This window comes from Solea senegalensis, linkage group LG7, assembly GCF_019176455.1.
Source record: "Solea senegalensis isolate Sse05_10M linkage group LG7, IFAPA_SoseM_1, whole genome shotgun sequence".
In the NCBI taxonomy this organism is placed as follows: domain Eukaryota; kingdom Metazoa; phylum Chordata; class Actinopteri; order Pleuronectiformes; family Soleidae; genus Solea; species Solea senegalensis.
The window spans coordinates 20,763,379-20,779,134 of record NC_058027.1 but is presented as its reverse complement, the minus strand read 5'-3'; the positions used below and the strand labels follow the sequence as shown (position 1 = coordinate 20,779,134).

General features: G+C 38.4%; 1 protein-coding gene across 1 annotated transcript; it reads right to left on the bottom strand.

Moving 5' to 3' along the window:
• Window positions 1–276: 276 nt before the first annotated feature.
• smyd2a (SET and MYND domain containing 2a) lies at window positions 277–12,000 on the bottom strand. Its single transcript, XM_044031069.1, has 12 exons — window positions 11,682–12,000; window positions 9,561–9,624; window positions 9,047–9,157; window positions 8,868–8,928; window positions 7,173–7,300; window positions 6,454–6,521; window positions 4,945–5,047; window positions 4,703–4,813; window positions 4,168–4,288; window positions 3,832–4,006; window positions 2,783–2,891; window positions 277–2,247 (listed from the first exon to the last, which is right to left on the bottom strand). Exons 1-12 carry the CDS (start codon window positions 11,852–11,854, stop codon window positions 2,164–2,166), a joined length of 1,308 nt encoding a protein of 435 aa, XP_043887004.1. The 5' UTR covers window positions 11,855–12,000; the 3' UTR covers window positions 277–2,163.
• Window positions 12,001–15,756: the final 3,756 nt, after the last annotated feature.

Sequence of the window (15,756 nt, the reverse complement as noted above, 5' to 3'; positions counted from 1 at the left end):
ACATATGCATTATTAAGTCTATAAAAAACTATAAATGTATTAATTTGGTGCAAAAACATATGTGCAACCCAACCCAAGTCTCTGTTCTATGGGATGACACACAGAGACAGAGATAATTCAGTTCTTCTTGGTCAAAATGAACATTTCAGAAAACAATTTGGACGTCTGAATAAAAACCCTGAATTTTTTGTGACATTTGCTGATTACTTTTACCAGTATAAGGTCAGACTCATCAGATAAAGACAATAAAATGATGAAAATGAAATACCACTGATTGGAAACCTTGTGAGACAATTGAGCATTTATAACAAAGCAAATGCTGTACCGTTATTTATTGAGTTCCACTAACATGGTACATAAGGAATCAAAGGCTCAGACTTAAGTGATGCATACCATCAGTTTAACATTCATGCCTGCATAAAGTAACAGAGAACACGGACAACACAATGAGGGTGACCTGTTAAGTCTGTATCTCACTTTTCACATGCAGCAGCACAAGAACAACGTTGACAATTCATATACGCAGAGTGATAAGACTTTTAATGCCCAAATGTGGATAAATTGGGTTTAGAAGATAAAATAATGTACTTTGTATTAAATTATCTATTAAAAGCTGTAAGGCAGGCAACTCTAGATACATAGGCTAATCACCTGTGCAGGGGTTGCTACCACCCTTCAGTAACACATTCATGCCTCCATTTGGAAAAAAGGGGGAAGCTACAGGTGTTGAGAAAGACAAAATAAGATCTCATTTGCATTCCTCTGTCTGCATGGAGGTTAATGTGCTTACAGATTCTGACATTTTGTCTCGAAATAGTATAAAATTTGAGCGCAAGAATTGTGAAATAAGGCTCAGGGGATGATCTTTGTATTGCCTTAATTTCTTAATTTCTTCCCCCCCTTTACACACTTAAAAAAATTAACAAAAGATAGCTAGTCTTAGTTTCATGTATTTCTACTCTCTCTGATAAAAACTTCAGGGATGCAATTATGTTTATTTATTAAGAGTGCTAAAAAAAAACCTCTTTAAGTTAAAGGGACCTGCGTTTCCCTTTTTAATAAATATTCATGCTGATTATTACATTTATAAATCTGTAGTGAGGATGAGAACAACCTCTCTGCCTTATTTTGCTTTAATAAAATGCATCTCCTTTTCAAGTCATGCTGAAAATGTATATTTTGCTGTTGAGGTGATTTAATTTCCATGAATAAAACAATCTGAACTAATGGTAATCATGAGAAAACCCTGAAAACTATATAGTGATGTTAATGCCGACATGACCTACACTGTTTTTTCCTGAGAGCAAAGGGGCTCTGATCCAGGATTACCGGTCAGGTTACAGTACCAACTGGTCTCAGATCTGCAGCCCTTGAGGAAACACCTGTAACACAGAATTGCAGCTGGTTCCTTGACAGTTAAACCCATTGCCCATTTGGTCACTAAGTCTAATATGAAAAAGAACACAAATGACAGAGCATGCAACGTGTCTCCTGGTTCTCAAGAACCATACTGGTAAACCCATCAATAAACCACTGATGAAACGTTGAGGAAAAGTTCCTTGTATTCTCTTCTGCACTGCTACAGAGAACCTGACACATGGTCAGTCAGATTTTTTTTTTCAGTTTGAACAAAAACAATGCTAAAAACTGTGCTGCTGGATATTTCATTGGCTCCCAGGACGTCACAAAGTCCTCTCTTTAAACAGCTACTCAAACTTTCAGATCACAAGCAGATGCTCTGCTGCGGTTCATCAATGAGTCCACAAAACACAAAGATAATTATTCAGACAAAAACAGAAGCTTTGTTTCCTCCAAAAATCTGTTCTTTTGAAAAACAGCACTGGTGTTAAATGAGTTTAATGATTGATATTTTCAAATAACTTTGGACTTTTTAAATCAGTCCATAAATGTAAGCCTAATCGGTTTGTGTCCAGGTGTGACAGATCCAAGACATGGACACATTGAGAGCAGACATGAATGACGATGAAACCAGTTTAAGAGAGGACAAAAAGTTAAAAAAAAAGAAAAAAAAAAATCAGAAGTAGAATGCATGCAGATGCCATGCAGATATGATTTGATTGTTGGTGTTGCTTTTCAAGAGGTCCCCTCATCTAGGAGCTTTTTTCTAGCTCTGTCCCTTTTTGCTTCTTAGTTAAATTGCCTTTACTTCTGCTCCACGATTTCATTTTTGACTTCTGCTACATAATGGTGATCTTTCCCATGAGCAACCTCCATGATGGCCAACGCCTGCAAATAAAGACAAGAGACATGCACTGAGTTCTACAACAAAATGAGCAAGTATGAGCTGTTGTTTTTTTTTAAAGGACAGGTGAACCCACTGTGTGATGGATTTGTTTTGCATTGACAGAAGAGGAGTTTGTGTTTTTATTTTTACAAAAGTGTTGCAGAACATGAGAAAAAAGTGAGGGGCCTTCTCTTCTCTACAGCCAGTGTTTGGTTTGTCTGTTCTAAAATAACCTACAATTTTGGCAGTGCAAAAGATGATGTGTTTCCTATATAAAAAAGTATAATTTCATTTCTTAATTTGTCTCAAACATCAAAGTCCTAATTCAAAACAACAGATGTGTTGCGAGAAGGAGCAGGAAGAATCACAATGCCATACCATTCATTTAATACAATTAGATTTTATCCTTATTTTTAAATTCTTATTGTTTCTATAAATAAATATGCTTGCAAATGAATCTGATCAAACATTGTTAACTAGTCTAGAATTTAACAATTCTAATAGAGTGCACCTTTATTGAAGTGTGTAAACAAATACCTTCTTTAGAGCTTTCACTCCTTGCGTCTTCTTTTCCAATCCCAAATACAGACGACCCAATTTCAGATACATTGATGCCACATTCAGAGAGTAGGCAGGGTAGTATAAACTGCAGAGAGAATATATTGTAATGAATACATCATCCTAAGTAGTGAGTATAAACCTGTATACTTTTGAAGTATCAACCAAACTTCCTCTGTAGCACATACCATGAAAAATGTGTTGCCATTCAATATCAGATTGCTGTACGTAAAGAGTTGAACTTATCAGCAGTAGTGAGCCAATAAGCATACAGCAGGCTGTTTGACCAAGATCTATCAATGCTCAGGCGCAGCTCATTCCCCCACAGGAGAAGAGGACGACAGTCCCTAGAACGAGTGTGTAAGTGTGTCTGGGTTTTGTTTTTTTGACAGGCTGGTGTTTAATTAATAAAAGTATGTTGACATCTTGAAAGTGCACAGAATAAATGAAAGTTGCTACGTGTTTGACTGTAAGAAGATGACCGGCTCAACTAAAAATGAAGATTTTTACTGTTATGTGTAATGTAGTCTTTATATCTTAAGTTATAATATGTAACAATTCTTCATTAAAATATCTAAAAACCTGTAAAAATCATCATCAATCAAGAAGTGAACTCACATTAACCAAGATGTTCAATCTTTATGAAAATTGCCATAAAAATGATCCATATTCAATTGAATGTCAGGACACATCAAACTGAAGTTGCTCATCTGAGTTGTGGAAATATTTCACTATAAAAGCCTTGTTGAAAAAATGAATTCAGCGTGCTTTGTGTGTGAAATGGGTACAAGACGTGTTGCGTTTGTAACAAAAAATAAAACTGATGCTGCTGCTCCAGCAGCTGTAGTCAGACATTGAATTATGCTGGTTAGTCACAAAAAACTTAGAATACAGAGCAATTGACTGAACACTGATCAGTGTGTGTTTGACTTTGTCAAGCCATGACACCATGGAAATAATTGAAATTTCAAATAAATAAAAAAATGTAATTGAACGTACAACTGGCTATCACATAGATCCAGATTTACCTGTATGGCTGAATGATCTTTTCTCCGTAGCTCATAGCTCCGTCCCAGTCTTGCATGTAAAGACAGACACCCATGGCCTGATACATCATGTGCAGCATGTAGACATTTGTGTCCCCGAATACAGTCCCCATTTTCTCCAGGCTGAGCTCGCACATTTCAAGCAGCTCACTGGGAGGTGTCGCATTGTCAAGGAATAGTAAAAATAGCAACAGAGAGACAGAGAGTTAAGCAGAAGGGGGAAGAGGATGCAGAGCTGTGAGATGCAAAGACGTGAAAGGTTGCCAAGAGATGGGAAACAGAGTGACAAATATAGTTCTAGTCAGAGAAAGAGGATATTTTTGTAGTGTTTGGCTCTCCTGAACTCCTCGATGACATTCTTGGCGTAGTGGAGCATAGACTGGATCTCCTCTGGCTTTGGTGGAGAGCTTTGCTTCCTGGGTGCCATTTTTGCTTTGTCCTAGAGAGAAATGACACGACAAAAATTAAAATCACACTGGAAAACGCCATTTTAGGCACACAATTCGGTTTGCAGACTCATATAGAGCTCTGGGCATCACGTGACTCAGTTTGTTTACATTGTCATGCCACCAGTGCCAGTTTCAAGCTGTCAGAGTTCACTGCACACTTTGAAATCTAGTCAGTTCAGCAGGGCTGTTGCCAGTTGCTTAAACAGAACAGCTGACGGCAAGAACCAACGTCAGGAAGATCATGTAAAAGGATCCATGCCCTGTACAGTATCACCAGCTGAGAAACTATTATTATTAATATTATTATTATTATTGTTAAGTATTTCTTAAACACTGCTGCATTTACCCACAAACAGAAGACTGATGGTGTAATGGAAATGAAGAAATTCATTTATCATCAGTACCTTAGACTTTGTGGTGCACTCTGTACACTGGCACACGAAGAAGTACGACTCTAACAACCTCTCTTTCCTGTCCTCTGTTGGATAGAGCAGGTCAATGTAACTGTTAAATATCTGAGAGAGAGAAAGAGAGAGAGATAACATTTAGGCAAGGACAGACATAAATAACTGGTCATTTTACGTTGCACAGAAATAATGACTGTACTTCAGCACATTCAAAGTACACGAGTGTGGCATTTTCTTACCTCCTCCCCAGGGTTTATTTCTTGAACAGCTCTGACTTCAGCCACTGTGCCTTTATAAGTCACTATGACATTAGGGCTGCAGCTGTGATTCATCAGTGCTACACTGGAGGGAACAAATAAAAACACAACACAATAAAGAAACTGGAGAATGCTGATGAAATCTAAACAATTAGCAGATGTGACCTGTTGAGTTTCAAGTCCCCAAATCCATTCAAAGATGGACTCCAGAGCTACATTTACACCATTACCACGGATGGATGCGTGTTCAGTGTGTGAAGACCTGCTTTGCTGAACTACTGCGTCTGTGAGCGTCGGTTGTTCATGAATGGTTAAAGCAGATGCTGGGTTTAACTTTGGGTTTGCCTTTTAAAATGGCCAGAAACATGACTAATGTAATATCTACGCAACTAAACGGGCTCCTAGATATAAAGCCATGTGTCTTATGTTCCTGCAAATAAAGATTGAGACTCTTAGTCTCAAGAGAAGCAGCTGGCTGGCAGTTTGGATGCTCCAACCTTAAATTGGAATAAATTAAGGCTGTGAACATACATTATGCATGCTTCTGTGCTTCTGTGCTTGCAGGTTCACGTATATCAATATCATGTGCAATATTTCAATATGGTATGGAAAATTAATTATAGACAATTACAAAAACTCACAAATCCTGCAAATCATGACTTGGGGCAAAATCTTAACTACACTGCTTTTGTTTAAAAATGTGTTTTCAAACAAAACAATACACGTCCAAGCGAGCATTTCATTACCGTATCCGTAGTGTGTTAGTATATATCACATGACCATTGAACACATTGTACACTAAGCATGTGTGTGCCAGTGTAAAGAGAATCAAATGTTCACCTCTGCAGTGCTTAGTTTGACATAATACAACTTATGAGAAACAACAATGGTGATTTTTGTTATGTGCACGGTTCATTTACTGCTGATGCTCAAAGGGAGAGGGACAAAAAACAATCAGGAAGGTAACTGCATCATTGATTTCAAGGGCCTGTCCAGACTAAAAGGCAGACCTGAAGATTCCAAACTAAAATGGAGCCGACAGCATCTTCAAACTTTGCTGTTTTGGGGCCTCTTAAAACACCAGCGTAGTGTGGATGGCAGGTCTAGCCAAAGTAGAGTTTATGCATTAAAAATGAATGGCGTGGGTGTGTGGATGTAGCCTCAGAGCACTGCAACACCGCCTTGACTAGATCATGGTGCATGAATATATGCTACACTGACTATAAAAAAGAAAAAAACCTGCACACTTTTACTAAAAGACTGAAACAGCTGTGATGTAACATGTTTGAAATAAACGAATTATAAAAAAGAAAGAGTGAGAAGTGGTCATGAGGACACTGAAAATAGACGTATAGAAATAAACAGCGTGAAGAAACTGTTATTTCAGGAACACGCTTCAAAACACTGCTTGTTGGCACATCAGTGCAGTGACTAAATTGATAATTGGATGTACTCTTAAATGATGAGCGAGAGACAACATGGACGACTTACTCTGGAAAAACAGCGGATCCCAAATGAGACAGTTCCTCATCCTCAATGGTAAAACCATTGCAGTTAACCTGGACAAACACAGGGAGGGACAGAACAAGAGAGCAGGTGTAAACAGGTGGGGGCAGACAGAGACAGAACAGCACCAAGAGTTACAACTTGAATCCCCCTCTGCTCTGTTGTGATTTAACACACCCTTCAACTGAGTGGGAGGAAATGTAACAATAAAATATGGATAAATTATGGCCTGAAATAAGAAGCTAATGTTGGAGGACAGACAAAGGAGACAATAGCATAGTCAAATTATACAAAAGAGTCAACCAACCTAAAGTTTCTGGATATCCTGAGCTCTGGAATAGTAAATGAAGATCCACCTCTTTGGACAGGCCTTTGTCTCACCTGAAGTGTGAGTCTGAGCCTTTACATTCATTGATCGTCTGTGTTTAAATCTAGTTTTCATTGTCCCTGCCTATTTATTGTATGTTTTGACTGTTGAACTTGAACAAAGGTACTTGATATTCATCCCTAGGGGGAAATCCATCCGTGATTTCTGGTGTGTCGTAAAATGCCTCTCCCCATGTCTTTTTTGGGCTAAAGGGTCCAGACTCTCAATCCAAGTCTGGACACTTTGGCAGCACAGCACCTCTCACATTCACTACTTAATAAATATACACAGATTTTCTCTCTGGAGTGTTACACTGCAAGTAGTATATTAGTGTTACCTGTGCAAAGAGCTCAGTGAGAGCCTGATCGTCCGGGAGGTCGCTGATGTGTCTGGAGTAGAAGTGATGCAGCGCTGCGATGCCCGACTGGTTCATCTCATCCTTCTCGCCGTCCGTCTTATCTAAATCTGGAGGATGACGAGGACACAGACACCAAGAGAGGACACGAGGAAAGGAGAAAGAGCAAAGACGGGGAAGGAAAGTCATTAACAACACCACAAACACACTTATATTTAGAATAATGTGTGTGTTTAGTTGGCTTTAACACTATGCTATTTAAGTTGAAATGGGAAAGAGTGTGGAGGATGACACACGGCAAAGGACTGAGGTCTGTACGAGCGAGAATAGTTTTCACTGATAAGATGGTTCGAAGGAAGATGCAAAAGAAAGGCATTATATTATCAGCAAGAATTGTGTTGTGGTTAACCACTGAAGATTATTAGCATATAGAGGAGCCACTTAATGTTAGTGAGTGTGTGACCTGCTACTGCTGTAAGCCATGTGTCACTGTCATTCACACAAACTCAGACATAGACAGATGGCAGCTGCACAGCTGCATACTGCTTTGCTTTGTATGTGAAAGACAGAGACAGAGAGAGAGAAGGGGGAACAGGTGTGTGGGTTAATTCAGCGACAATCCTCTGATGACACATCGGAGCCTCCAACAACAACAACTCAAATTAAATGACAAAAGCAAACAAGCACTTAGTGGTTTCTAAGTGTCAGCCCACAGTGATGCCATCCACTGAGTCTTGAGTTTTGCAGATTGTCCAGCACCAGAGAGCATATTTGGATGAAAGGCTAAAAGTACCCATATTCACACATATTTAGTCAATACAGCAATACAGCAGTGCTATTAGCAGGTATCAGGTGTCTCTCTGTACTGTCGTCTTGTACGATGTCTTAATTGTGCTCAGATTTAACAGTTTTACACACATTTTCTCACTTTAAAGGCATGCTTAGACTTATTTTCTCTATCCCTGCTGTGTGCAGCCAGAACAGCTGATCACAGAGGGATAACACATATCCTTATCTGAAATTAAATCAGCGTTGGGCCTGGTTCTGTAACATTGGTTGGGCCTTTCTACACTAAATATGCCTGTGATCGGGGAAAATGAGAAATGACCATCATGGAAGAGCACACTGGGGAGCTCAGTGCAGCTGATATCAACTGCATGGCATTGTTGAAGCAGTGACCATGGCTTTACACGTTTGTGCAATAAGAAAAAACAATGCAGCATAAGTGAGAAATGGGCTCATTATCTCATAGCCTTGCATACTAACCAGCAGAATCACCACCATTAGCCTCACTTACTGGACCTGAGCTCATTTCTTAACATACGGTCTATGGTAAGTTGTGAGATAGGACAGTCTTGTTGGTTTGTGTGTTTTGGCTAATACACACTCTGTTGTGTCAAAGGACAGTTATGTGCCTGGCACAAGAGTGCAGAGGTTGTTAAAGGGGGGTAAGTGATCATGAAATTACAACAGTCAGAAGCTTGGGACTTGACTCCCAGTGCTGCAGCAGATTTTAGTGTAAGAAAGGGACGAAACCAGGACTGGAGGCAACAGCAGAGGATATAAATATAGATCTACTGCAAAGACACAGGAAAAGCTCATTCTCTCTCACTCACACACATAGCACCATTAACTAAAAGTTCACATGTGTAATTAATTAATTAGATGTTCACTTACGAGCTTCAAACTCTGTGAGCAGGAGCAGCCTCTCTGACATGGTGCGCTCTGTCGTGACTCTCTGCCAACATGACACACGGATTCTAGTCAAAAACTGAATGTCTTTGTGGACACGACAGCACATATGAGGATGTCACCATTATTATAAATAACGAATGAATTACTATTTGTTGCCTCACCTGTTTCATGATGATTCTAGCCACCAGTCTGACCGTCTCTGACGGACACCAGTTCTCCCCTAAGGCACACATGGATACACACTCCAGCTTGTGCATGGGCCAATCACCTCTCTGCACGAATACATAAAAGAACAACAATGATAAAACAATTGCAACATAATCACAAAACATTAAGTTTTTCATGAGCATGTATGAAATTAAATGCAAGACGGCGAAAGAAAGAAATAATTAATCAAATTAATAAATTGTCAGAAATACACACACAAACACAGAATTCCTCAAGTTTACTGTAGAGGAGTGTGATTTAAATTTATCACATTTAAAACACAAAAAAGTTAGTTTTAGTAGGACAAAGGGTCAATCAAATGGCAAAGAAGGATACCCACAGATAATCCAATTGTGAGACATAAGGGCTAACCACATTACCACAACACAATTCTACAGTAGTAAATCGCATTGATTTTTCATATAAACTGTTCTTCTTTATGCATAGAAGAGCAGGTGAAGGACTCACCTGACAGTCCACATTGCAGTAGTATGCCTGCTTACATTTACCACACTTAAAAAGGTCTTCTCTCCTGTAAAGACATAAACACAACACACTGGTTGACTACTCAGTGTACACACACTACGTGAAATAACTAGGGTGGCGAAGGAATGTTAAATTCCCAGTAAATTTCCAGACACTTTCCATGGGATTGGGAATTTTAGTTCAGCAATTTGGAGGCTTTCCATTGAAATTATGGGAATTAATGAGAATGGGAATAAAATGTGGAGCAAAGACACCAGCAAACACTAACTTTTAAGAACTTTTTAAGAACCTGAGAACTTCTTTTTACATCAAAACCAATAATCAAAAATATAGTTGGTGATTCATTTAGAGGTTGATTACTAATCAATTAATTGTTGCAGCCCAACAGTTTCGCAGGACCTATATAATTTAGATACTGCCGCCAAAGAAATGATATGTAAAATATTTAAGCTTTTGATTTGTTTTAAAAATATTAATGAAGAGCAAGAGAGAACTGAATGTTAAAACTCACTATAGAGAAGTCAATCTGTACACACACACACACACACACACATCTCTTGGCTCCACCTCTCTTTGGACAAATGGACACCTATATTTAGCACTTTAACCTTTTACTGCTTAACTTGAGACAGACATGTGCATGTGTGAGAGACTGGAGTACATTTAACACTTAAGATATAATGCACTATGAGTCCCTTTACAACACACATGAAAAATGCAGGCAAGTCACAGGGATAAAACTTCATTCAAACTAAGAGTAGGGCACTTTAACCATATTGTGTTTGTCAGTTACACATGCACACACATTGTGAATGTTCAAGTGCTTTTTTTAGATGGAGAAAGTTTTATTGTCATTGCACCTAACAGTTAGAGATTTGCTGTGTAACACCCACAAAAACACTAGATTATGGTCAATTATAAAAGGACGCAAAAGTGGCCTTTTAGTTGAATGGGCTGAAAATGAAACAATATGATATTTTCGCCTATGGCATATAAACACAAATACGAAAGCCAGATTGTGAAATCACAACGATGGCTTTTGGGGATGTTTTTGTGTCCAATACCAAGATCACAACACAGTCATTTTAAAACAAGCCATGTACTGTATACTGAAAAAGGTATCAGATTAAGGATCAATAGCTACACACAGTATCATATCAGTCCTACTCTTTGGGGAATAGTGATGACAGATCGACAGTAATGCAGTCAGCAGACAGACACATTATAACATTATCTCCAAGTATAAGTATCACATCACTTATACTTTGTACTGGAATATTAACAGGTTAATTGAGACTACAGGTAGGTATTAGTTTTAAAAGGAGCAGTAAAGTTGATCTTTCATTTCAAGGACTCTTATTTGTCACAGGCATAGATATACAGTACATTTAATAAAAAAATAATGAAAACAAGAGATAGACGGGTTAGGGTTAGATATATATGAATCAGTTTGTGTAATCATAATCATTTAGAAACATTAATAATGGGCAATGGCCAATTACTGTTTCATTAATTTGCCAATTAAGACTTTTTAAAGTAAATTTACACATTTTTTGTTCCCAGCATTTAGATAAGCCAAATTTATTTTTATCCAAAGATATAAAATGTTGTCAACAACTTCATGTATTAAATAGTTAGTTTACTACAATGTACATTCATTTACATGGTTTATAATGCACTGCAGAGAAGAATTCAATAACCGTTCCTTTAAGTCAAGCTTGAGTTGAGTAGTATTAAACAGTTTAATTGATCAGACAGGCAAAAGGAATCCGGCAATTTATATCGGCCCAAGAAAAAAAATCGAAAAGAAAACAGACATCGGTCGACATAAAAGACATGAACACATAAGCGATATTAAACGGTTGTTCGTGCAGTGTTGGTGTTGGTGCAGTGAGGAGTCAGGTGAGCTGCTTCTGACCCACTTCTGCCTGCACCAGCCGGATCCATGTCCACTGTTTTACCAGCTGACCTAGCTAGAAGCCGACGTTAGCCTGCGCTCAGCGGGACAGCCTGTCCCAACAACAACCACCGGCTGGAGGCTAACACTGTTTTATCTGATCGTGTTTGACGGAGGTGAGTGCGCTGTTGTTGGGCTTGGTTTACCTGGTGAAGCAGTGCTCACAGTGCGCTCCTCTCTCGTTTACCGTCAACACGGAGGAGTAAGCGGGGCAGGCGAACACCAGCTCCCCCACCGCGAAGTGCCTCAGCGCCCGCAGGCCTCTGCCTCTGCCCGGGCTCTCAAACCTCTCCATCCCCTCGATGCCTTCGTTCTTCATGACTCGGCCGCTTCACTTTACGGGTCTTCGGTCGGATATTTACGGATACCACCTGCGCGTGTGTGAAGGCTCCGATCAACCCTTCAGCATGTTCTTTCTCTGCGCTGCTGCTCCGTGCGCTGGAGCTCCTACCGCCCCCTGTTGGAGGGGCGTCACTACACTCAAACTTTATTTATTTGAGTTCGCTAAAAATGCAAATGCAAATATTTGAACATAGATTTAACAATGGAAAATAAGAAATAATCATGTAAACATTGATTAAAATAATTGTTCTTACCCTTTGCTTTTTTACAAATTTTGATATTAGGGATGCACGATATTGGACTCTTCACTGATATAGTGGGAGTGCTGATATCCGTTTACCGATATCCGATAATACATTTTAAAGCTGATATCTGCCGATGAAGTGCTGATAATATTGTGAGATAAAAACAACAATATGTTTCAATTGATTTGGTGAATGCACGAATCAGGCCTTGTAAGTACTGCAGGCCACGCCCCACAGTGAAATACAATAAAAAGAAATTTCAAACAAATCAAATGCATTTAGGAGAAAAAAAATCAATTTTTCTCAAATTTTCAATTTCCAAGAAACAAGGTCCCTTTCAAGACCTGGTATTAACATCCATCCTCAGTAACCTGATTGCATACAGAGAGAGGCACATTTTCCAATTTCTGTGTCACTCCCATAAAGATAAAGCACAACATTTCCAAAGATAAATCGCCTCACTTTCGCACATGTAAAACAGAAGATGGAACATTCATGCATATGTTTTGATATAGTGACAGATAGAATTTAACTTTGAACCTGTTTTTATTTATATCATATCCTACAGACTTTCACTGACAAATGTATGGTTCTCCTTTAAAAAAAAACAACTTATGATGTTCTTTTTGTAGCAAGTAACAGAACTCCTGCCATCTGAAGATTTTGTTATTGTTCTCTCATTTTGAGATTTTGTTCGATTTGAAATGCTTGTTGATATCAGCTAATTTTGTCATATATATATATATATATATACACATACACACATGTATAAAATGAGGATTTTTCTGGTATTGTTGTTGCTGCCCTGCACTTTGATTTGGATTTGGATCTTTGTGGTTCATAAATAAATAAACAACATCGATGATAATATTGACAATAATAATAAGTAATCTTCCCATCAGTGGGTTGTTAAGATCCAAATAAATCCAAACAGTATGTGATGGATGAAGAAAGAACGATTCATGTTTTACTAATATTGTGCATCCTCGGATGAGAACAATAGAGAGATGGTTTCTTACTGACTCATGAACATAAATGAAAGTTAAGTTAATCAGCAGGAGGACGTCAGGAAGTTCACAAGGTTAAAGTAACTGATGACATTTTACAGTTTATATCTGTGTATGTCTGTGTGGATGCTATATGGAGCTGTCTCCGTCAGTCAGTCAAGCAGATTAAAAGACTCCACACTGTGGTCTTTTTTTTGTATATTTATATATATAAATGCATTTATTTAAGTTATTCATTTGCCATCATTCAAAGTTGAATTTCTGCAGTTATCTATAAAACAGGGAACAGTTAGAAGCGCTGTACAGTCCAACAACAAAACTAGGAGCCGCAGCCGAGTACACCTGTGTATATATGTACATACTGTACACACACACACACACACACGGATGTAGGTATATACAAAAATATACACTTTTACATGTGTAACACTTCCTGCTGGATCAACCACCGCATAAATTTAAAACCACTGTCATTCAGCAAAGCCACCTTCCTTGTAGAAAACACATTATTAATCTGTCAGTTCATTTCAGTTTCATGTTTTTGTGTTATGTCACTCCTGGTTAATGAGACTTTGACAGTATGCACATGTTCTCCTGTCCTGACTCATATACACCATGATGTATATGAGGTGGACCGAGGGGGTCTCCTTCCTTAGGACAAAAATGAGACATAACTCGTCTCTTGCGGAAACGAAGAGAGACCTTTTTACACCTCTTTTATCTGGACTTCAAAAAATGAACTGTTGATTGTTTCCCTCCACCACAAACACAGTGGGGATGAATAAACTCCAACTGGCTCAGTGAGGACGATGCTCACTTTTACTGACTACATGTACCAGCTGAGTCACCCAGTATTTCTTTTCTGCAAACCACAGAAAATGTTCTAATTCAAAAAAATTGTTGCACATGTGTCATTGTGACAAATGACAGGGATTAAGGCTCAAGAATAAATGTCAGAAGTGTTCTAAGGACATTCTTGTGTGATTATAGAGAGAATATTGATGCTAAATGCATGATCTTTTCTTGACCTAACCACAGAATACTGACTGGGCCTAAACTGAACCACTTTAATTCACTTATTCATCAGGGAGTGATTTTCATCAGGTAAAAATATCACGCTGATCTTCACTGGTCTTATGATTTGATTCCCTGATGCATAAAGATGTATGTCATTCTCAATTTTCAACATTAAAGCACATGGCTGTTTTTTTTTTATTCAATCAATATAAGCAGCCGGCTAAATATGAACGTAAACATTTCTTTACAAAAGAAATTCAAATGTTCCATCCCCAAAACCAGAACGAATGCTTCTGCAGTCAAGCTGCAGCTTTTAGCAACTGGAAAATCAACAAGTGGCTATAATTGATTATGTAATGCCTATTTTAAATATATCATATACGTGTAGTCAGGTCATGTGAGCTCACATGCATCTGTGGTTGGCAGAAATGTACAGGTGCCACGTGTGATCCTGGTGACTTGAATACCTGCTTTAAACAAAGATATCTGCCACTCTGATGAGATCATTTCTCCCAATAAATGACGCTTTTTAAGTCTAAATTCATCGTTACACAGCTGGTGTTGAATACATCAAATAAGGAGGCCCTGGTCCATTGTAAAAATTGACACCAGATCAGCAGCTAACAGCCGTCCTCCCCCTGCAATCTGACGTGAATCTTAAAATCAGCAACATACTGGAGGCAAACATGCACCAACACTTCACAATTTTTCAAAAAGGCTTTTGCCCCTTTTTGTTCTTCCTGGAAGGAACTTTGGCACATTGTGCTAAAGATGTAAACATTTTATTATCCAATCAAAATGAGGCGCTGTGGACTTTTGCAGAAATTTCCTCTGTGTATAACAAAAAATTAATAATATTATATATAAAATGAAAAGGTGAATTGTTCATCTTCATAAGAATAAGACTCGTTTGAAGGAGGTTTTTAGACAACATGTCTGGATGCGACGCAGACGGCGTTGCCATGATCGCTCTGCTGTAAGCAGTTTGGTTATCGTGCCTGTTCTGAGGTGTCATGAGGCAGATTTAACACTTTATACAGTCAACGAAAATGTTTAAAAAACTAGGAAAAAAACTGCCTCCACTCGTCTCTCCCACTACATCTCTGACTGTTGACCAAAAAAACATGTATGGCAGTAGAGGGCGCTACAGGCCACTAAAACATTGCCATGTAAGCTCAGAGAACATGAAATGAAGACCCTACAGTGAGAGGTCAGGATGATGCCTGTGGCCATTTATATACCTAACAAATTAACAGCTCTACAAATTACACAAAGAAATTAAAAGTAAAGGAAAAAGAATTTGACCTAACTGTTTACACACGTCAGACTCAATTTCAGAATGAGCTGAGAGTTAAAATATAACAACAAGATGACAACATGTAAAAGAAATCCATTTAAAAATGAGCTCTGCCCACTTGGAAGTGCATGGAGCACCGTATATATCGTCAAAGGTGAGTGAATAAATCATCTGCCTCACGTGTTGAGTACTTCAAAGCCTCTCATTTGAGTGAAGACACTGTGTTTAAATGCACATTTGAGGAAGAATTAATTAAAACTTTTCGAAAATTAGACAAAAAGAAAATATTTCATATCATTTTGCAAACAGAAAT

Bases quoted from the DNA above. Each gene is read 5' to 3' on its own strand.
- smyd2a (XM_044031069.1), bottom strand. From the start codon at position 11,854: ATGAAGAACGAAGGCATCGAGGGGATGGAGAGGTTTGAGAGCCCGGGC. The intron at 8,929-9,046 runs GTGAGGCAACAA...TCATGTTGGCAG, and splicing joins CTAGAATCATCATGAAACAG to AGAGTCACGACAGAGCGCAC. The intron at 4,007-4,167 runs ATATCCTCTTTC...ACAATGCGACAC, and splicing joins GAGAGCCAAACACTACAAAA to CTCCCAGTGAGCTGCTTGAA.